This window comes from Notamacropus eugenii, chromosome 3 (assembly GCF_028372415.1).
Source record: "Notamacropus eugenii isolate mMacEug1 chromosome 3, mMacEug1.pri_v2, whole genome shotgun sequence".
In the NCBI taxonomy this organism is placed as follows: domain Eukaryota; kingdom Metazoa; phylum Chordata; class Mammalia; order Diprotodontia; family Macropodidae; genus Notamacropus; species Notamacropus eugenii.
In genome coordinates, this window is record NC_092874.1 from 179,038,076 (window position 1) to 179,060,342 (window position 22,267).

At 33.4% G+C, this 22,267-nt stretch overlaps 1 protein-coding gene across 2 annotated transcripts in view; it reads left to right on the forward strand.

Moving 5' to 3' along the window:
• ITPR2 (inositol 1,4,5-trisphosphate receptor type 2) overlaps positions 1-22,267 on the forward strand; it is a 510,130-nt gene that overhangs the window by 343,233 nt on the left and 144,630 nt on the right. For both annotated transcript variants that reach the window (XM_072653450.1, XM_072653451.1), the window contains 7 exons: positions 624-726; positions 1,419-1,606; positions 11,738-11,921; positions 12,687-12,943; positions 13,810-14,010; positions 15,669-15,779; positions 21,557-21,652. In XM_072653450.1, coding sequence (XP_072509551.1) covers positions 624-726; positions 1,419-1,606; positions 11,738-11,921; positions 12,687-12,943; positions 13,810-14,010; positions 15,669-15,779; positions 21,557-21,652 — 1,140 coding nt within the window. The remainder of the gene's footprint in view (positions 1-623; positions 727-1,418; positions 1,607-11,737; positions 11,922-12,686; positions 12,944-13,809; positions 14,011-15,668; positions 15,780-21,556; positions 21,653-22,267) is intronic.

Here is a 22,267-nt window from a genome sequence, read left to right on the forward strand (position 1 = left end):
ATGTACACATACACACATACATGTTACACATGAGAAAAATGTAGTAGTATGAATGGAATCCTGGACTGGGAACCATATAAAAAAGTTCAAATTCCACTTCTAATATTAGCTGCTTGACCACGGATAAATCATGTAACTTGTCTATGAACCTCAGACGATTCTGGAGTATAGACTGAGAACTGGAAGGGACCTTTGAACTCCTGTAGTCTAATCTCATTTTATAGATGGAAAACTGAGTTCCAATGGGGTTCAGTGACTGGTTCAAGGTCACACATGTAGCAATTTGTCGAGCCAAGTTTTAAATTTAGCTCATTAGACTCCAAATCCAACATCCTTTCTATTCCTTTATGTTCTATATCTCTAAGTTAGTTTGCCATTTGTAAGAGGATCAATTGCTTTATAATGTATAATTTTAGAGGAAATTGCCTAGGGTACTGAGGGGTTAAGTGACTTGCCCACATAGTATATGTCAGAAATAAGACTTACAATCAGTTTTTCTTTCTATCTCTTATGCCATATTACTTCTTACCCCCATTTTCTTAAGAATTAATGTCCCCATAATATGCTTACATTTATTATTTTTATTGTTTCAAATAAATAACAGATATTTCTACCTTTTTTAGGGGAACACATTAAGGAAAATACTGTTAAATCGTTATTTTAAAGGTGATTATGGGACTGGTGTGAATGGACCTCTATCAGGGACCTATGGCAAAACTGGACAAGGTAAAAAAAAAATCAAAACTAGGAGATCATTCAGTAATTTCTTAAATTTCTCTTTTCAGAAATTTTGAGGTATATATTAATGTTATTGCTGCTCTAGAATATTGACATTGATACTTTCTTTTAACGTGGCAGATAACACAATAATTTCAGGAATATATAGAGAGTGCCAACAAAAGTCATCCTGTTGAATTGTGGATTCATAAGACAATCAGAACTACTCATAGAGACTGAAGAGTTTTTATGATTTTTCTTTTAATATATTTATTTGAATTGCAATGCCATGATTGGTTTTAATGAGGTCAAATTTTACTTCACTAAATTATTATTCAAAATGTAACACTTTGAATGATCAGAGATCAAATCTGATTTTAACTAACATGCTTTATGACCTTGCGTAATGAGCTTAATTCCCCTGTGCCAAAATTTCTTAATCTGTAGAATGAAAACAACTAGTTTTCTTATTATGTAGAAGGATTTTTATGATGAGTAATATTTTCTCTGTGAAACTGTTTTTAATTATTGGATGTAGACTGAAAATAAAATGTTTTGTTTTTGAAATTTGATTTTAGCTAATTTTTTCATATGTTAAATAGGATGAGGAAATTTGTTACTAAAAATTCATAGGTTTTTTTTTAAGATTTTGGAAAGTTGTAATTACTGACTTTTTAAATTTGCATTTCCTCTGCACACAGGAAACTTTACTGGACAAGATTCAGATAAGATGAGGATATCAGTATCTGATATTCAGTGTCTTTTGGATAAAGAAGGTGCATCTGAACTTGTCATAGATGTTATAGTGAACACCAAAAATGACAAGATTTTTTCTGAAGGAATTTTGCTTGGCATTGCATTGCTTGAAGGAGGAAATACTCAAACACAGGTATTCATCATTTGCATCTTATTCATTATTGTATTTTCATTTCTAATCTAATTGTCTTGGAAAAAATAAAAAGTGTAATTTTTCTTTCAGTTCTATTATTTTCTTCTTGGTACATAATCTCTTATTTTTATTCTTAGTGTACTTTATTCATTAAAATTTTTTGGATATCTTCCTTCTAAATATTATGCTACCATTTATTCATCACTTTGGAATATGGCTAGATTTCTTATAGCACAATAAAAATCTGCCTTTGTCTTTCACTTCAAATTAAATTTAATCTCATGTATAAAATAGTAATTCCTATAAGCACCCCAAAATCACTGAATTCAATTTTATAGTTATTTTGGTGTCTCTGCAGATCAATGACTGCCATCAGTTCAACGGAAAGAGTATTAGATTTAAGAGTTCAAATCCTACATCTCCCACTTATTATCTATGTGATCTCAGGCAAATCATTCTCTATGCTGTTTCCTCATCTGTTAAATTAGGCGGTTGGAGTAGATGGCATCTCAGGTCCATTCCCACTCTAAAGATGTGATCTTTATATAAAAAATTCATTGAATAGTTTGATATATAGCTTAAATACTTCTTTATTAGAATTAAGCTTATAATATGTTAAAGAATGGATTTATCTAACTTTCCTACCTAGAATGAATGAATTTATATTGTGAAATAAATATTTTTGTTGCTATGTTTTATAATTTTCCACATTTTTTTGTCTTGTGGAAATGTAATTTTGGGAAAAAACATCAGCTTGATTCACTCTGAAGCACAGAAGGTTGTTTTGATGCCATAGAAAAGTGTAGTATTCTTCCTTTCTTTTGCCAGATTCCCCACTGCAGCTTGGCTTTTGCTCATCTGTAATAGGGGAATCTGCTGATCTTGTTCCAGAAGCTGTACTTTCCACTTCAGGGATCCAGGTGGTTTCTGGGAAAACAACCCCAGGCTCCTTGCTACACACACAAATCCTGCCCAGGATGATGTTTGTCTCTTTCCTTTCCCCATCCCTGCCCTGCACACCCCATCAGAGCATACTACTGCAGATTGGCAGACACACAGCCATTATAGAATCTGTTCTCCTAAAACATGGAGTGTAAAAGCAACAATGTATTCTAAAGATTTTAAGAAAAAGGACATTCACATTCAGTTAGATATGCTGAAAAGTGGAACCTAGGAATTTCAACAAATGACACAGACTTCTTATTTTATAGTATTCGTTTTCATATGTTCCTCATTTTGGCTAAACAGACTTGCTATCTTTTCCCTAATTTTATTCTATGCATTAATGCTAATTGCCTTCAATATGAGAATGTACTTTCTACAATTCCTTGCTTCTTGAAACTTCCTTTTTTTTCCAAGGCATAAAAAAGGTGTCATGAATCTTTTCCTAGTCTTTTCAGTTGAAAATTTCTCCTTTCAGTTTTCCTAGAGTACATCGCCTAACCCTCCCTCCCCCTCCGCTCCCTATTATGTTATTCTATTTATTTGTGTACATGGAATATCACCATTGCCCCCCTCTGCTTCCCCTCTTCCTAGGACATCATAAGCTCCTTGAAGGAAGGTACTGTGTCCTTTTTCACTTTTATATCCTTAGTGCCTAGTACAGTACTTTGCACATAGTATTAAGTAGGTAGTTAGTAAAATTTTTGTCGAATTGTTTATATTTGGCTTGGATCTTTAGTAGAAACAAGAAAGTTCTACAATAGTTCTTTTCATAGAATCATAATAGAATTAGAGTTGGAAGGGACTTTAGAAATCATCTAATCTAGCCTTCTCATTGTACAGATGAGGAAAGTAAATTCCAGAGAAATTGGACTACTTGCCCAAGGCTATTGAGAAAAGTTGTACTGAGTACCATTTTGCAGAGCCAGGATTCGAGCCCATAGTGTCTGCCTCCAAATCTAGCACTTTGTGGACTACATTATGCTATCTCCCATCATTCATAATAGATTGAGTTTGAAAGTCATATTATGGATGTAGTTAATACAAGCCTTGAATTTGTATTTATCAAACTAGTAAGATACAGTTTGGTGCCATGGAAAGAGTGGTGTGTTAGGAGGTTAGAGGACCTGGTGTTCAAATCTTGCCGATGCTTTGTACCTGTTTAGCCATGGTCAAATCATCTAATTTTTCAGAAGCTCAGTTTCCTCATCTGTAAAATGAATGTAGTGAACTAGATGATCAGTTATAAATCTAAGAACCTCTGTTCTAATTTCATCTCTAAGTCATAATATTTAAGGCTTCTTGCTTCCTTTGTGCTTCAGACTCTATTGTGTCTCTAGTTCACAGGATTATGTATGGATTTAGAACTAGAAGGGACTGTAGAGATCCTTTGGTCTAAGCTTCTCAAAGTCCACAGAGGTCAAATTACTTGCCTAAGGTCACACAGGGAATAGGTAGCAGGACCTTAGTATTTGAGTACAAATCTATCACTCTTATTATGATGAAGAATTATTATGGAGAAAGACTAACTTTTATTACCTTAGCTATTCAGTAACACCACATCTGAGAAAGTGAAGGGCAATCGTGAATATAGAATACCATTACTTCCAAATTAAAAAACAAACAACTTTTTCACATAATTGGTGCTGAAGCAGAGATTCTGTCAAGTAAAGTTTGCTCTGTGAAAGTGAGGGGGTTGCTAACCAAGTCCTTTGGTTTGAAAACAGTCCAATTATCAGCTATCTTCAGATATTCAGCCTGATTCTTTCTAAAGGCACTGCCTAAGCAAAAGCCAGACCTTTAAAATGGTTTTCTAGTTGATTTTTTCTGGGGCAAAAATTCTCTGATCAGTCCTAGATAGGAGTATCTCTCTTTGGCATTTCTTCTAATTATCTTTAGGAATCTGTTAGCTTTCCCCTAGTTGGAGGCAACTGATTTTGAATTTTGTCTGAGAAAAGCCTTTGACAAAATACAACACCCGTTTCTGTTAAAACACTAGAAAACATGGGAAGAAATGGACCTTTTCTTGTAATGTTAAATAGTACGTATCCAAAACAAAGAGCCATCATTATTTGTGAAAGTAATAAACTAGGATCCTTTCCAGTAAAATCAGAGGGGAAATAAGGATGTCCATTGTCATAACTTCTACTTGACCTAGAAATTAGAAATGCTGGCTATAGCAATAGGATAAGAAAAAGAAATTGAGAAAATAACCCTAGGTAAGGAAGAAAGAAAAGTAACATTTTTTTTTGCTGATGACGTATATAAACTCAAAGAGTTAACAAAATAATTTGATAATTAATACTTTCAGCAAATTGTAGAATACAAAATAGTTCAACAAAATCACCAGCATTTCCATATAATACTAATAAACCAAGTAGGAAGAGATAGAGAAATTCTACTTAAAAGTATTACAGAATGAATAAATACTTGGGAGTCTACATTCCAAGAAATAGACAAGAATTATATAAATATATCCATGAAAAATTGTATGTAGAAATAAATAGCGAAATAATTAGAAAAGATTAACTGCTCATAATTAGGATAAGTAGAATAAAAATGACTAAACTGCCTAAATTAATTGACTTATGCAACACTATACCAATTAAACAACAGAGATTTATAGAACTAGAAAAATAATAACAAATTCAAATGGAAGAAAAAAAGTTCAAGAATATCAACAGAAATGGGAACAAACAATGAGGCTCAACAGTGCCTCAATGGCACAGTGGATAGAGTGTCAGACCTAGAGTTAGGAAGACCTGAGTTCAAATGTGCTTTTAGATACTTAACAGATGTATGATCCTGGCCAAGTTATTTAACCCTGTTTGCCTCAGTTTCCTCAATTCTAAAATGGGGATGATAACAATATTTACCTTGCAGTGTTGTTGTATAATAACTAAATTAATTATAGCATATTAATATGATGAATTACTACTGAAACAAAAGTGATGTTTTTGGAAAGTCAGAGAAAGACATGTGAATTAAATAGAGAAGTAAGCAGAACAATTTATGCTATGATATCAATTTTATAAAAATGAACAGTTTTTAGGGTTTTTATCCACATATAAAGAATGAAATGAGCAGAACAAGGAGAACAATTTATATGATAACCATACTGTAAAAGCAAAACAAAGCAAAAACTTTGAAAGCTATAAGAACTTTGATTAACATTATGACCATTCTTGATCTCAGAGTACTAATGATGAAACATACTATTTTTTACAAAGAGAGATGATAGAATGAGACATACACAGACACACATATATATTTGAATATAGCTGATGAGAGAATTTATTTTCATTGCCTATGCATATTTGGTATAAAGAGTTTGATTTTCTTTTCCTTTTATTTCAATGCAGTTGGGACAGGAGGGAGAAAAAACGATTTCTGTTAATTTAAAGAAAGAGAGAGGTGGGATCTGCTACAAATATGAAAAGTTGGGCTCACTTCCAGATGAAGTCACTGTAATATTAGTTTTACTTAACTCTTACTTTGTGACAAAAGACCTCTTACAAAGTGAGATTTTACAAAATTTACAAAATCTGTAAATGTTTGTAATATAAAAACAAATAATATCTAAAAAAGTTCTAAAATTGAAAACTTCTGTGTACCTATGAAAGAGATGAATTTACTTTGCTGAGATTATCAATACTAGTTCTAGTCCCATTTACATTTTTCTGTCATACCTTTTGGATAATTTAATTGAGCATTTATTTAGTTCTAACAATGTATAGCAAATTGGGCTATTCAGTGGGGATACATGCATTGAAATGAAATAGTTCTTTCCCTTAAGGAGATTATATTCTACTAGAGACCTACAGTATGAACACAATTTGCTGTTAGGTGATTTGAGATAATCAACACAAAGTAATTTGGGGAAGGGATAGTGTACCAATGATTGGAATCATTCTGAAAAGTTTTGTATAGAAAATGCTAATTGTGCTGAGCCTTGAAAGAAGAGAAAGTTTCTGAGAAGCAGTGGTATAGAGAGATGCATTTTTAGACATGAGGAGCAGGCTCTACAAAGGTATAGGCCAATTTGTCTGGAATATAGAGTACATGAAAGAGGCAGAATGAATGATGTGCACTGCATCTAGTAAAAGTGATTAGAGCCAGATTGTGGAGCTTGAGACTTTTGTCTTTTATCCTAGTGGTGGTAGCCACTGAAGACATTAGAATAAGAAACTAGCATGGCAAAAACCTGTACTTTAGGAAGATGATTTTGGTAGTGGTATGGATAATGGGTTGGAGAGAGAAGAGAAGAGGAGAGGAGAGAGGAGAGACTGGAGGCAATAAGACCCATTGAGACATTATGGAAATAGTCTAGGAAAGAAGTAATGAGTCTCAACAGAAGCAGTGATAATATGAACAAAGGCCAATGTGATAGGTATTGTGGAAGTAGAATTGACAAGATTTGGCAACTGATTAGATACAGGGCGTTAGGAAGAGTCAGTAGAGGATGCAGTGTGGCATAGAGGAAAAAGCATTGGATTTTCAATTAGAAGACCTTGCCCAGTGTTACTTAATCTCTATGGACCTCAATTTACTTTTCTGTAAAATGGAGATGTATTAGATGATCTTTAGGGTTCTTCTGAACTCTAACTCTGTCAAATGTGATCTTATGATAGGATGTAGCTGTTATATTTCAAATTATGTTATGTGGTATAATATCCTTAAAATGAAAAACCACAACATGATGGAAACATTTTTAAAGTTAGAATAATGCTTTGGAAAACAGACTGCCTGTTTTCTAAGGATCAGCCTCATTAAGTCTGAAGAGGCTCATTTTCAGTAGGATGGCCACAAGAGAAATGAAACCAGAAGCATAGCTGGCATCAATTTTTTCCTCATGGATTTACTCTGTGAAGGAAACCAAGCAAGTTCCAGTCTCACCCCTACTTGCAGAGGCTGAGGACACCCTACCTTGGGTAACTGTCTAGGAGAAAAGGAGTATGCTGCAGCAGTGGAAGATCTGTAGATTAAGGAGAGAAGCTTGAGACAAGTTAATGGGGAGATATAGACACACACACACACACACACACACAAAAGAGGCTGAAAAGACAAAACATCTAGAAACTAAAAGTTCTTTATCTGGGGTACATGGATCCACAAAGGATATCTTAAAAGATTTTGGGGAGTTTGTGAACTTGCATGGGAAAAATTGAATCTTTAATTCAATATAATTGATTTCTTTTGTTTTATGCATCTTAGAGCTTTATTCTAAGAAGTTCATAGGCTTCACCAGATGGCCAAAGGGATATAAAATGAAAAATGAAAAAAGGGAGAAAAAGTGATAGTAAAATATTAAACCTACATAAGATAATCCAACCGCAAGATTTATAAACTACCTAATATTGTTATACAGTGGATAGAAAGTTAATTTTGCCTTAAGTTTGGACTGGGTTCAAGTTTCACCTCTTGTACATGTTAGCTGTGTGACCTTGGGCAATTCACTTAACCTCTCATTGCCCCTTCCACTCTCCATGGATATAAATTACAAAATAGTTCCTCTTCTTCAGTGATATTGGTAGTTTCCTCACCAGGAGATCCCTAAACAGATGAAGTTAGAAAAAGAAAGAAACTCATAAAAACAAAGGGAAAAAAGTTAGTAAAAATTTAGAAATACCTCACTCCTAATGAAAAAGATAATTCTGTGACTTCCTCAGAAATCATGGAATAACTCCAAAATAATTCAAAATATAAATAAGACTTAAAAGAAAATAAGATGGAAATTAGGACAGACGTCAGCAGCCTCAAAGCAGAACAAAGGCAAATCATACAGTAGATAACTTAGAATATATATCTATCATGAAGATTCTCTGGAAAGATGTAAAGGCAGTAACAGATTTGGAGCTCAAAAATATGAAAGTGGTAGAAAATTTGACAAAAAAACCCAAAATACAACTTAGTGAGGACTCATGAGTTCTACATTAGCCAAACAGAATTGCCTTGAAGTAAGCATCATCCATAAGGATCATAAATATCTTCTTCAAAGGAAAGACAGTAGAATGCTTTGAATATGGTAAGCACTAAAACAGATTATATTTTAATGAACAGGGAGCCAGTTGTTACTGGCAAGAGAATCATTCTTGAATCAGCTATCTGTATGCAGTTATTCCACCAATTTATTAGAGCAAAGATAGAAATTTACAACAAGCTAGAAGAAAGATTAAAAATGAGGAAAAGATATGGAATGTAATTAAAAACAAATCCAACCTGACTATTAGGTTATTTATGCCAAAAATATGACATGGATGGAAGAAAGAGTAGAAACATAAATTATAATAATTTCACATAAAAATTTAATTGATACAAATCAATTGCCATAACTAGAAAACTAAAGGAATCTAAGATCTGTCCTAATAAGCATACATTTACTTTACTTGCTAAGAAAAGAGTTATGGAAGTCAAGGAGAATATTGATTTCAAACATAAAATTGTTTTTAAAATCTTACAGAGGATTGTGGAGGATTATGAGCAATATTGCCTCATAAAACAAAGGGAAAACAGCAGAGGGTAGAACTAGTTTAAAGAAAACTTGGCAAGAGTCCAACTATGCAAAGCCATCCTGAGGGCATTTAAAGAAGAAACTAAGAGAAGATTAAAAAACATGAATGAAAGAAAAGAATTGCAAGATTTCTCATCACCAAGTATAGTAACATCACCGTTGTAGAAGAGATAGAAATACTATTGAAGAGTTGGGGAAAACAACTGAACTAGACCAATTGTATAGAATGGAGATCTATGCTGTATGTGAGGACTTTTTAAAGTATCCAAAAGAGGGGAGGGTACTAATCACATGGAAAAAACTTCAGGCATTACTGCCCCCAAAAGGTGACTAAGAAAACATCAGTTACTATATATTTTATACCTATTTGCTTACCTCTCTCTCTCTCTCTCTCTCTCTCTCTCTCTCTCTCTCTCTCTCTCTCTCTCTCTCTCTCTCTCTCTCTCTCTCTCTCTCTGTCTCTCTATGGTTTTATGCCACATTCCATATGTAACAGGGATGAGATTCCACTCTATTTGACTGGGTTTTGCATTCTCATCTGTAGCAATCTCATGGATGAGTGTGTAGGTGTGTGTATTAAGGTGGAAGTAGTACTTCTTAAATGCTCTCAGTGACAAATACATCTACCAACTATACCTACAGCGTGCTACTTGAGTCAACACCATATTAATTCTCTTACATTGTGTTCAAAAGAAGTTAAGGAGTTTGTTCTACTATTTCCTTATAAGTTACTAAAATGTGCTATGTCTTTAATTCATTCATTAGTTCCAAATCCATACCCTTATTTATAAAAACCAGAAAAACTTCCTTCCTATAAACTCTCCTAGGATCACTGATTTAGTTGTAAGTCACACCTAGAGATCACTGAATTAATCTTCATTTTACTGATGAAGAAACTGAAACTCAGGTTTGTGATTCACCCAAGGTCATGTAGGGAGCAACATTGGTCTTGGATTTCTTGTAATTCCTTCTTCCCTTCTGGCCCCCATCCCTCAAGTCTTTTCAGAGTCTCAGAGTAAAGGACAAAAAAAAAAAAGCTGAATTGGTCCTGCAGCTAACTTTTGTTATAACATGGGATGGGGCAGAAGTGATTTGTCTAGAAAATTAGTCCACTTCTTTTGAATTCAAGTCCTTTAACCTATCTCCTTTATATCCTAGCTACTTCCAGCTATTGGCTAAGCATACATTTTTTTTCTCCCCTGTCTTTTGCCAGATGCTGAAAGGTTTGGGAAAACATTAAATGCTTGGTTAGATGTTCTTGAATTTCTTCAATATTTCAATTATTTTTCTTATACAGTATTTCAAAATTTATATGCCTTATAAAGAGATTAACTAGAACCTATGATATTGTTGACCTTAAAGTAGTTAGGTTGGAAGTTCATCAGTTCCTATCCATCAGTTTCTATACTCTGGGCCCTGTCTTTTCCTGGAAATATCTTCAGAGCCTGGGCCCTCCTTTGCCTGTAACTTCTGACTGCTCCTACAACCTTTCCACTTGGAAGATTCCTCTGCAAGTTTCCCACTAAAATATACTTTCTCCCATTGGTGAATTTCTCCGGAAGCCTCTGTTTTATGGAAGGTCCTAAGCTGGCTTTCATTCCCCTCTCAGGACTGTTCCTGGCTTCTGGACTAGAAAACTATGCCCCTGTCATGTACCTTCACTCTCTCTTCCTGCCATAAAGTCATCTGCCATTAGAATGTAAACACCTGAATTCAGAGATTGACTGTTTGTATTTGTATTACTATTGTTTAGCGCAAAGCTTGGCACAAAGTGTTTATCAACTTCCATCCAAGTGTATGTTGTTATGAAGATAACCACTCTGTGCATTGTACTCTTCCTCCCCCAGGTATATTGTTCTTTGCCACTGATGTGTTTAATACTCTCATAGTCCCTTTTGTCTACAATGTTGTCCTTGCTCTTCTTCTCTGGATGAATTTCTATTTTGTCCTTAAAGTCAAATTCAGATGTCTCCTCCATGAAGCTTTCTTGATCCTACCTGTCACTAATGACCTTTTTTCTTCTTAGACTTCACGTAATGTAAAAATACCAAACAACTCTACCCTCAACCCTCTTTAATTCACAGATTATGTGTTATTGTTTGTTGTAGTTATCTTTACATGTCCCTGTCCCCTTAAACTATATGGAGAGGGACTATGTTGTATTAAAAAATTATAGCTCTCCTAACACCAGACCTTTGAAAGAACCATTTGAGAAAGAGGAATCATCTATATATATGTCCTAGGGTTGGCATGATAGTAAGGCTTCCGTGTGTAATAAATACCTAATAAATTCTTTTTGTTTAAGATAATGAGGAAAACATAATGATGCATTTTATAGGATGTGAACCATGTTTATTGTGTATAATTTTGTATGATGCTTTTGATAATCTTTTAAATATAAATTTATGATTATAAATGGAAATAACAGGTGAAAAGAAAACCCTAAATATATGTTATGAGGAATAATATAATTGCCAGCAATATAATTGGATAGGAAGCAATATAATATATAATTGGCAAGTAAATATAAGATGTTGGTAGTATTTACACTGCAAAAACATGTCACTTTGTAGTACGATCATTGCCAGTATTTGAAATGTGTAGTTTTCTCTGCAATGCTTTTGTTATAAGAATGAAACACTAAGTATTTCTTCTAAAGTACATTTTTTTTCTGGTAGTATTCTTCTTACCAGCAATTACATGAACAAAAAAAATCTGAAAAGTTTTTTAAAGTCTTATATGATCATATGAAGGCTGCCCAAAAAGAGATACGATCAACTGTGACGGTGAATACCATAGACTTAGGCAGCAAGAAGAAGGATGATGACAGTGATCTCATAACATCTAGTCCAAGAATGAGAGGTAAAGATGGGTTTAGTAATGTGTGTACTATAATAATATAATAGCATGTGTGTCTTGGGGGAACAGGAGAAGGGAATTGGTGTTTTTAAGGGAGGGGAGAGAGTAAGAGCTCTTGGGCTACCTATTCATCATCCATATCTTGGTCATATCTTGCAAAACATTACCACAATCAAGAATATTCACAGTTGAATCATTATACTCCTGAAATGCATGCTTGAATTAGTTCTATGGAGCTAAATTTGAGAAAAGAAACCATCATTATAGATACTAGTGATAGGAATATTATATAGCATATTGAAATATAAATAATATATGCCATATTTCAAATAATCATTTTTAATCAGCTCAAATTAAATATTCTCTTAATGAGGCTATTTGTAAAAGTCAGATTTTATGTGTTTTTGGAGCAGTGATTCTAATTTCTACACTGTGCTACAAAGGTTTTTGTTATTTGAGGTGATCTGGAGGAAGGAAATAGTATTAAAAAGAAAAACAATCCATGTTTTGAAGTTTGCCACATTTTATTCTTCTGTTTATTTTTTTATATATCTCTGCTAACATATATAACATGGAAATGTTGAGCCTTTTTCAACTTGGAAAACCTATAGTTTTAATTTTAATTTGTGTTACATTTGAATTTTAATTTTGTTTTTGAAGAAGACTTGGGTGCCATGATAATTTCCTTGTTTTTAGCATGTTTTTTCTCTTTTCAATATGCAAGGTAAAATTATCCCAGTAAGAATAAGAGAATTATTTTGTTTTCAGTAAGAGATACATCTTTGCATTTAAAAGAGGGAATGAAAGGGCAGTTAACAGAAGCATCTTCAGCAACATCCAAAGCATACTGTGTATATAGAAGAGAAATGGATCCAGAAATAGATCTCATGTGCACAGGAGCAGATGCTGGAAATATAGATGAAAAGTCTGCTGATGAAGTAACGATGACCCCTACCATTGCAATCATGCAACCGATTCTGAGATTTCTTCAGCTACTTTGTGAGAATCACAACCGAGAACTACAGGTATGATGTTCTGTGATCTGAACTAATAAATGGATTGTATTTAGCTTTTAAAATCTTGGACTAGAATGTGCATACAGTTTTAGTAATTTAAATGTGAGTAAAAACTGGAAAGTGGTCTAAATGTTCAAAGAACCTGATCTAGCTTGTTTATGTTGAGAAAAGAGAGAAACTTTTCATAATGAACCAGTATGAATGATTTCCTTTTAGGTGGGATTGAAGAGAAGGGATCTAAAAATAAGGATTTAAAAAAATGAATTAGTGAAAACAGCTGTCAGTAGTATACTTCCTTTTCTTTAACCTAGTTCAGAACTAATTTGTCCATAGAATACTTCAAGATTTTAAATATTTTGGCAGAATCCATAAATTCAGCCTGAAGACAATCTGGAGGTATTTAATATCCTCTGCAATATAAAAGCGGGCCAGGGAAATTTCAGAGCAAAGTAGATGAAACTAAGCATATTTTTCTCCCAGTAAATGCTGTCTAATAGATATGTCTGATAATAGGTAATTTCTGTTTAATATTGTAGAGGGAAAAATATTGCTAGCACTAAAGTTTTCTCCTGGCACCCCCATCAAGCAGAATATTGCTGGGAAATTCTGGCCTAGAAATGTCTCTTTCAAACTGTGTTTTTTGTGAATTTTGGAAATAGAGACATTTAGAAATACTTATTCTGAGTATTAGTAAAATTAAACAGCATGTGAGGAAAGATTTTGTATAAATCTAATATATTTGAATACTCCTGAATAATTAGCCATTTGAAGCAGCTCTGCTATTTTGGTGTTTTTTTGAGATAAATAGAATATGGAGAAATGAAAATGAATGTGACAGTGATTCTTTTTACTCATTTGTATTACTTTGATTTCAGAACTTCTTGAGGAATCAGAACAACAAAACAAATTATAACCTTGTTTGTGAGACTCTTCAGTTCTTAGACTGCATTTGTGGAAGTACGACTGGAGGGCTGGGTCTGTTAGGGTTGTATATCAATGAGAGGAATGTAGCTCTAGTCAATCAAACCCTGGAGAGTTTAACTGAATATTGCCAAGGACCATGCCATGAAAATCAGGTAACTATAAAATATAGCCCCAAGCTTAAAAGAATTTATGACTGACTTATGAGCTAAAGTTCAAGTTACTGAATACATCAGTTATTTGTGTACTTTTGAAAGTGATTTTTCTTTTCCTTGACCTCATCAGACTTTCCCCTTTTCCTATCCGAACATGTAAATACTGAATTATAGAGAAGTGAATGCTTTACCATATTCTTTTTTCGTTTGACTTTAAAGGAAAATTCCTATGAACCAGTGTCAGGTAAAAATTCAACCCTTTGGAAGGAGCAAGATTTCTTTATCTTTCTTTGTTTTTATTTTTTATGGTTCTTTCTCAAAAATTTGGAACAGGCTATCTTTGGCTCTCTGAATTAGACACTTTGAGTATCCTACAGTGCTTCTCCAAGGCAAACTTCAGCCTTTCTTCCAAAATGACTGGCCCTGATTCAGGTCTCTAGTCAGATATCAAGGATTCACTATAAGAGTACAGAAGGTACTCAGGGGTAGGAAAGAAAAGGGGATAGAATGATTTCATGACATCTGGGCATGTACCCAGAAACTTCAAGATGCACTAATCATTTTAGAGTTATAATAATGAATGTAGAACTCTGAAATGTGATCTTGCACCAAAATGTCTTTAAATACTTTTCGTAGGTTTTTATAAAAACATAAAAAATTACAAGAGGAACTTATAAGAACAAACATTAATGTTTGAAATAAAAGAATAAATGAAAAACTTATTAGAAAAAAAACCTTAATATAGCAATTACTATTGCATATATACTGGGTAAAATCTTTTTCAACGATGTTTATATACAATTCCCCCAAAAAGTCTGAAGCTTTGCCTGGCATTTTCTCTAAGTTTAATTTTCTGATACAACTAAAGCAAAACCAAACCAAACCCCCAAACTCCCCAACCCAACACCACAAACAAAAAACCCCAAACTAAAGCCAAAAGCAAAACTCATAAGAACACTATGTATTTGAAATTTAACAAAAACTTTACAGTGAAGAGGTGCATAATATCATGAGTTCTGTTATATGGTAGGTCAGACCATGTGCATGCTTATAGTCTCTGCCTCGATAAAAAATGTTTAACATAGCAATAGCTATAATATCTATCATACTTTGAGGCTAGGTGCCACTATCTATCAGATAGTCTGTTTAAACTTGAACATGCCTTATGTTATTCCCCAAAGTTCTGTGAAATAAAATTAATTCCATGTAATTTTAGTATAATATCAAAATATTTGTTGAGAGAATATTGTATCAGTTTTTCAGCTTTGGAATTCCATATAGTTTACTTCAAAAATGGTATCTATAGAATATGGAGTAAACTAGGGCTTTTAGATTTCATAGGCGCTGGCTCTGCAATTTCAGTGATGTAGAGAACTCACAAATCAGGTAATTCTCTCTACCACAGAAGGGAAGTATCTTCTCTGGAATTTATAATCATAAAAAAAGAGTTGCCTAGAGCATTGCAAAATAAAGTGACTTGCCTAGAATATGTCAGTTATGTGTCAGAGGTAGGAACTGAACCCAGGTCTTCATGGCTCAAAAACTCACTTTTTATCCACTGTACCACCCTGCCTCTTTAGAGAGTTTGCATTATACATTGCTTAGAGTATCGCTGTATTGAAAAGTGAATGTTGTTTCTTAAACATTTTATTCCCTAGACTTGTATTGCTACCCATGAGTCTAATGGCATTGATATCATCATTGCACTGATACTGAATGACATAAACCCTCTTGGAAAATATCGCATGGATTTGGTGCTTCAGCTAAAGGTATCTGAAACCTTATACTTGGTAAAGACAAGAAGAATTCTGAGTATAAATTATCATGGGAAGCTGAGGTCCACAAAAGCCATTTTCTAATAGATGAAGGGTCAAAGGAAATTAACAATCAGTTCTCAAAAGAGAAATTACAAAACATTAACTACCTTACGAAAAAATTATTACAAATCACAAATACCAAGAGAAATGCGAATTAAAATAACTCCAAACTTTCACCTCACCTAGCAAATTGGCAAAGATAAGTGATATAAATCATCTATATCAAAGAGAATAAGGGTATACCATTATACTAAACTATTGGTGGAGCTGTGAATTGGTACATACATTCTGAAAACCAATTTAGAATTATGCAAAAATAGGGGGCTAAAATGTTCAGATCCTATGATCTAGAGATTCCATTGCTGGTTTATACTTTGGGGAGGTGAAGTACAAAAATGTATTTCCTTTGTTACCATAGATACCAAATATAACAAGGTTTTTTGGTTGTAGCAAAGAATGGGAAACAAAGTGAGAGTGCTTATCTATTAGGGAATGGCTAAACAAGTTGGGGCATATGAATACAATGCAATATTATAGTGCTATAAGAATGCTAAATATAATGAATATGGAGAAAATTGGAGGAATTATAGGATTTGATGTAGGGAGAAGGAAATAAAACTTGAAAAACAGTATACATGATACAACCACATAAATGAAAAAAAAACTACGTAATTATCATTATCATACTTGCCCCAGATAACAGAGGAATAAATGTACCCTTCTTTTGTTGGAGACTTAGGGAGACCATGGGGATAGAACGTTGCTTATGCTGTTGGAAATAGTCACTAGGTTAAATGATTTTGCTTAACTTTTTTCATTGTTGTTATAGCGGAAGTTTTACTGGTAGTGGGAGTGGTTGGGAGGGAAGTTATTGAAGTAAATTTATACAGAAATGACTGTGATGTTAAAATGAAAGATAGAAATAAAGCTTTTAAAAATATTAGTTCCTATACTTTTCAAATGTGTTGCAAAAAGTGAAGTATCAGCTATAAGACTGATAGAAGTAACCAAAGTACAATATGTAAGCTGCTAACATCAAATAAGATTTGAAGCAATGTTCATTTTGATGGTGCTTTATTGAAGTTAATTCTAGAAGTCACTCTGTATCACTCTACTCACCCTGTTTTTATTTTCTTTACTTAATTACGTAGAGAAGAATAAGGCACCCAAACATTAACTGATCTTTTAACCTTTTCACTGAGATTCACTTTATTTTAGTTTTATCACTCTCTACTTCTGATTGAGTTGCCGTCTTTCATTTTAGATCGCATTCATCCCGAATGACATTAGTAATTTTACACACTGACTTTTCAGTGATATCTTTAAAGCATGCCATTAGAACACTTGCCAGCAGTAGGATTTGTCATGACTCAAGTAGCAGAGCAAATAATATTTTTTCTTTATCTGATTGTTAAGACTATACAAATGAATGTGCACAAGAAACCATGTCCTCATATTTAGGAATTTATGTTTTAGATAAACAAAGCAAATTCCCAAATGCCACAACATGTAGACCGGTGGTGGGGAACCTATGACCTCAAGGCCACATGTGGCCTTCTAGGTCCTCGGGTGTGGACTTTTGACTGAGTCTAAGTTTTATAGAACAAATCCTTTTATTAAGGGTATTTGTTTTGTGAAGTTTGGATTCAGTGGCACTTAAGGACCTAGAGAGCCATTTGTGGCCTTAAGGCTGCAGGTTCCCTATTCCTGATGTGAACTCTTTTTACTAACTCTCTAAGTAGGAAGTTTTTTCATAAAATAAAAGCAATGAATATAAATTAAGGTATATACACTTTAGGGCAGTCAGGTGGCACAGAAAATTGAGTGCTGGGCCTGGAGTTAGGGAAACTCTTTTTCCTTAGTTCAAATTTGACCTCAGACACTTACTAGCTGTGTGACTCTGGGCAAGTCACTTAACTTTGTTTGCTTCAGTTTGCTCATCTGTAAAATGAGCTGGAGAAGGAAATGACAAACAATTTTAGTATCTTTGTAAAGAAAACATCAAATGGATCATGAAAAATTGGATGTAACTGAAAATGACTTTCGTGACATATTGAAAAATATATTAGTCCAAAATGACATATAGAAGTATCTATACTGAAAAAAATCAGTTTACATACGTAATTTTCAGGAATATACTTATTATACAAAAGAGGTACACCTATAGTAGAAAGTTTTTAAATTGAATTTACAATTTATAAAATACAATTTTCCATATAATTTGAGCAAATATTTTTTTAACAGTCTTTTAAGGTTTTACATATTATATTTACCAAGATATAGAGTTGTGAGGCAAGAGTTTAATACATGATTTGTATTTATAAATGTTTAGTGTTTCTCAGACAATAATAATAAAATACCCTGAAGTAGTAGCAATGCCACGTGTTAAAATGTTACCATTTCATCAATGCACCCTGCCAAGCCTCAAACTTAGATCATTCTTGTCAACCCATCACAAAGATAACATTTTTCCTAAAAATATTTATTTCTGAGGTCTAGGTAGATAGATAGCTTAATGCAACCTTACTGTTTATACTTGTTATAAGGACAATTTTATTATTTAAATATATGCCTCATCTTCATTTAAAATTTTTAAATTTGATATCAACAATTTTAATTTAATCTCTTTAAGATGCAGCATGTTGTAGTGAATAGAGCCCTTGTGCCTGGAGTTAGGAAAGCTTGGTTTAAAATCCTACCTCTAATAATTACCAGCTTAATGACCCTGGATAAGTCACTTTTTATCAATGTACCTTAAATAACAACTTAAGACTTATAGAATAGTTGGTGGAAAAATCCCCACTTTGGGAGTGTCTGTCCCCTTTGGACAAAATCACAGATCCTTTGTGTATTTGTGTAATATTTAAAAATTCATATGATATTTGAAATAATTTCCTGAATTCTTCACAATAGCATTCTATAACTACATTATTAATTCTTTTTATGGTCTGTAACTATTGACCTCAGTTTGTTAGATCTCATTCATAATGATATGGTGTGATTTATTATCATTATATTAATAATAACAATGACACTTCATCTTCATTCTACAGTTCATATCTTCTTCATAAAAATGTTTGAGGTAAATAGTACAAGTATTGTTATGCATGTTTTACAGTCAGGAACCAAAGATTCAGAAAAAATGGTAAGCTACCCTTTCTGTGGTCCAAAGTAACACTGGTAGTACCTGACAGAGCTTTGACTCCAACATGACTTCTGATTTGGAGTGTAGTGCTTTCCCCTCTCCATGCTGCCTTTTTATGAAGGACAGTTAGCTTCAATCTTATCAGAAAATATGCATAGACAGCACAAAACCATCACCTCTACTCCAGAAATAATTCAAGCACATGAACTCTTCCTGGTAGTTTATTGTTCTTATTCTTACTTTCATTAACATTGTATCACCTAGAACAAGATAATTGGGCAATATTTAGATACTGAAATGATTCTGAATGAATGTAGTATGTTAAAATGAAACAGTTTAAAGTAAAAATTTTATATTTCAAAGATGCGGACATGGTTAGCAGAAGAGGAATTTGCATAATATAAAATGAACTGGAAAATATTTTTAATCTCTAGACTAGTTTTAGTGATTTATACAGACAGTTTAAAGGCAATTTAAACTTAATTCTCTCAGTTTTCAATCAAGATTGTGCATAGGATAGAATATTTACATCACTTATGAATCTTTTATAGGAATGTCATTTTAGAGGACTGTTTTACTGAACTTGTCTTTATTTGTAATTTTAATATTGTGTAAAAAGTGACTTCCTACCTGCCTGAAATAATAAAACATTTGGCCTCTCTTTATTGGATTTAAATTCTCTATAAATATAAGCTTTTTGATGAGAGAGGTGTGAACTTGGTACTTGTGTACTTAGGAGATGTCCCATGTGGCCCTTGCAATGTTACAATATCAGTTCATATTTGTCTTGTAGCTCCGTTTTCTGCTGTTGCAGAAAAACAGGCTATCAATCTACTGGTGAGGGAATATAATATTTAATTTGTCCTCCTGGAGGCACTACATTTATATCATCAGTCAAGTTTTATCAGAGACTATCTTAGTGTGTGCATGTGCAGATTTTCCCAAAGTCTGCTTTTCTCCCACTGCTCACCAGAGGGTGCTGGCTGCAAGTCCTATGCCCTCTCCTCCTGTGGATACAGTTTGGTCAGTTTAATTGTCTTTGCTAGCTGGGTTAAAAATTTAGCTCCGGGAAAAAGAAATGAAATGTTATTCTGAAGTATGAAAATTAAGAAATATTTCTGTATGGCTTTCTCATTTGTTCTCTCCCCACCTCACACTTAGGAAATCTCTTATTCTGAACTGACCAGTCTCATTTATTAGACAAAGGTGATTAACTTCTTAGTGGCTATGTGGTTTATTAAAGAACAGAGCAAAGTAAACAAATTCAAAGAAATTCTTGCATAGCAAAACTGAAAAAATTTCTTTACCCACTCACATCCTTCCTCCCTCTAATTTTTTTCCTGGGTGATTAAAGCATTAGGAGGAGGAGTTGCTTGCACTAGATGCTTCTCTGCAATCAGAAAAGAAGAGGAAAGCCTCAGGTGGTTTGGATTGACCTCTCAGCTGATGTCAACATCAGCTGAGGTTTTACAGCTATCAGCAGTATGGTTTCTTCTGCAACACTAGAAACAGAGGTCTGTCTTGTCATGGGAATGTTGGGTTCTGCACTGCCTCCCAGACAATACAGCTTTCCAGGATCTGCTCTGTCTTGTCTTTTGATATTTCCTACTTTGGGATGTGGCCACAGTAGATGCCACACTAAGCAGTGAACAGTGAACAAAAAGTGATCATCCATGCCACCTGGTGGCATGGGAAGAATAGCATATAAGATGAGAAGAAAAAAAAGAAATTTGGGGGGATTCAGGGATATGTATGCTGATACATTTTTTTTTGCCATTTCCCCTAATTTCCTAATGATTTATTTCTCCCAGTCAGTTTCCAGGGAACTATGGATACATGCTACATTCTGAAATTTATAACTAGAATGTATGATTCATAAGATATCCATAAACAAATATGTATAATAGAAAGAAGTATGAGGGCTATTTCAGGGCCTTATTAGGCAAACTCATTGCCTAACTATTTTAACTGAAGTACCAAAATTAATTAATGTCTGTGACAACTCCTTGAGATAACCATAATGTTAACAATCCTGATTCATTTTGTTTTCTACGCCATGAGTTCAGGATGACTTAGAACATTAATGAGTATATGATATATATTATATGCACATATGTGTACACACATATGTGTATATGTATATGTATACACATAACTATAGTTAACTTTTAAAAAGACCACTTTATATAATTAAGCTTTCCATAAAGCACTTTATAATCACCTATTAATTTTATTGTCATAATAAAAAGGCGTCACAAAAGTTACTACTTAAAAAATAGCATTGTAAAAGAAAGCATGTTTCATTTGTATGCATTATAGAAAGCCAATTTTGTATTTGAATCACATTTCTTCAATGTATAAAATATCCTTTATGATGTTTCCCAGTTTGTTACTTTTACTTTGTATTGTCATTAATGTGAAAATTGCTATTTAAAGATTCAAGTAAGACAAAAGAAATGAGCAGTTTAAAGTTCTTTCAGATTAAAAAATATTACTCTCCACAATCTCAATCAAAACATTTGCAGAGAATCATTAATCCATGAAATAGTTTTAAAATTTGCATTCACTTGGTCTGTATCTCTAGAACAATGCCTCCAAGCTTTTGTTGGCGATTATGGAAAGCAGACATGACAGTGAGAATGCTGAGAGGATTCTTTTTAACATGAGACCAAGGGAACTGGTAAGAAAACTTTTGAATATCCATAATAATCTTGATTGGAATAAAAGGAATGGCTTTCAAAACAAATAAAAGATTTTGGAAGGACATTTAACTAACTTAATGGTGCTATTGTTCAATGCTATGCATGCCAGAAGAGTACTAATTCATGCAAAACACTTTAAAGGCATGAGCATTCATGATTTCAGCTTTTATGACATCATTATCTTTATTCATTTTATGCTTTTCTATAATAGTTTTCTAACTAAATTATCATATGCTACTTACCTGTTTTCTAATTCTTTTTGGTAAAAAAATTTCTTTCTACCTGAACTTTATGTTAGTGTTTTTAAGAGTATCAGAAATGTTTACACTCAAATGTATTGCATTTACATCATCTTTGTGAAAAAACGAAAAAAGTAGTACCATTTCAATAGTTAAACATTGAGATTCTTGGCTAAAAGGAGAATTAAAGTACATCATTAGAGCAGCCTAGTTCTTGAAACTCATTCCAGCCTGTCTCAAATCCTGGCATATATTACTGTACCAGAAAATCATCCAACAATGATTGTGTTTTGTCATTGGGTAACCAACCTAACTAAATACAGAGAGGCCTATTAGCAGCCACAGGAATTTGTG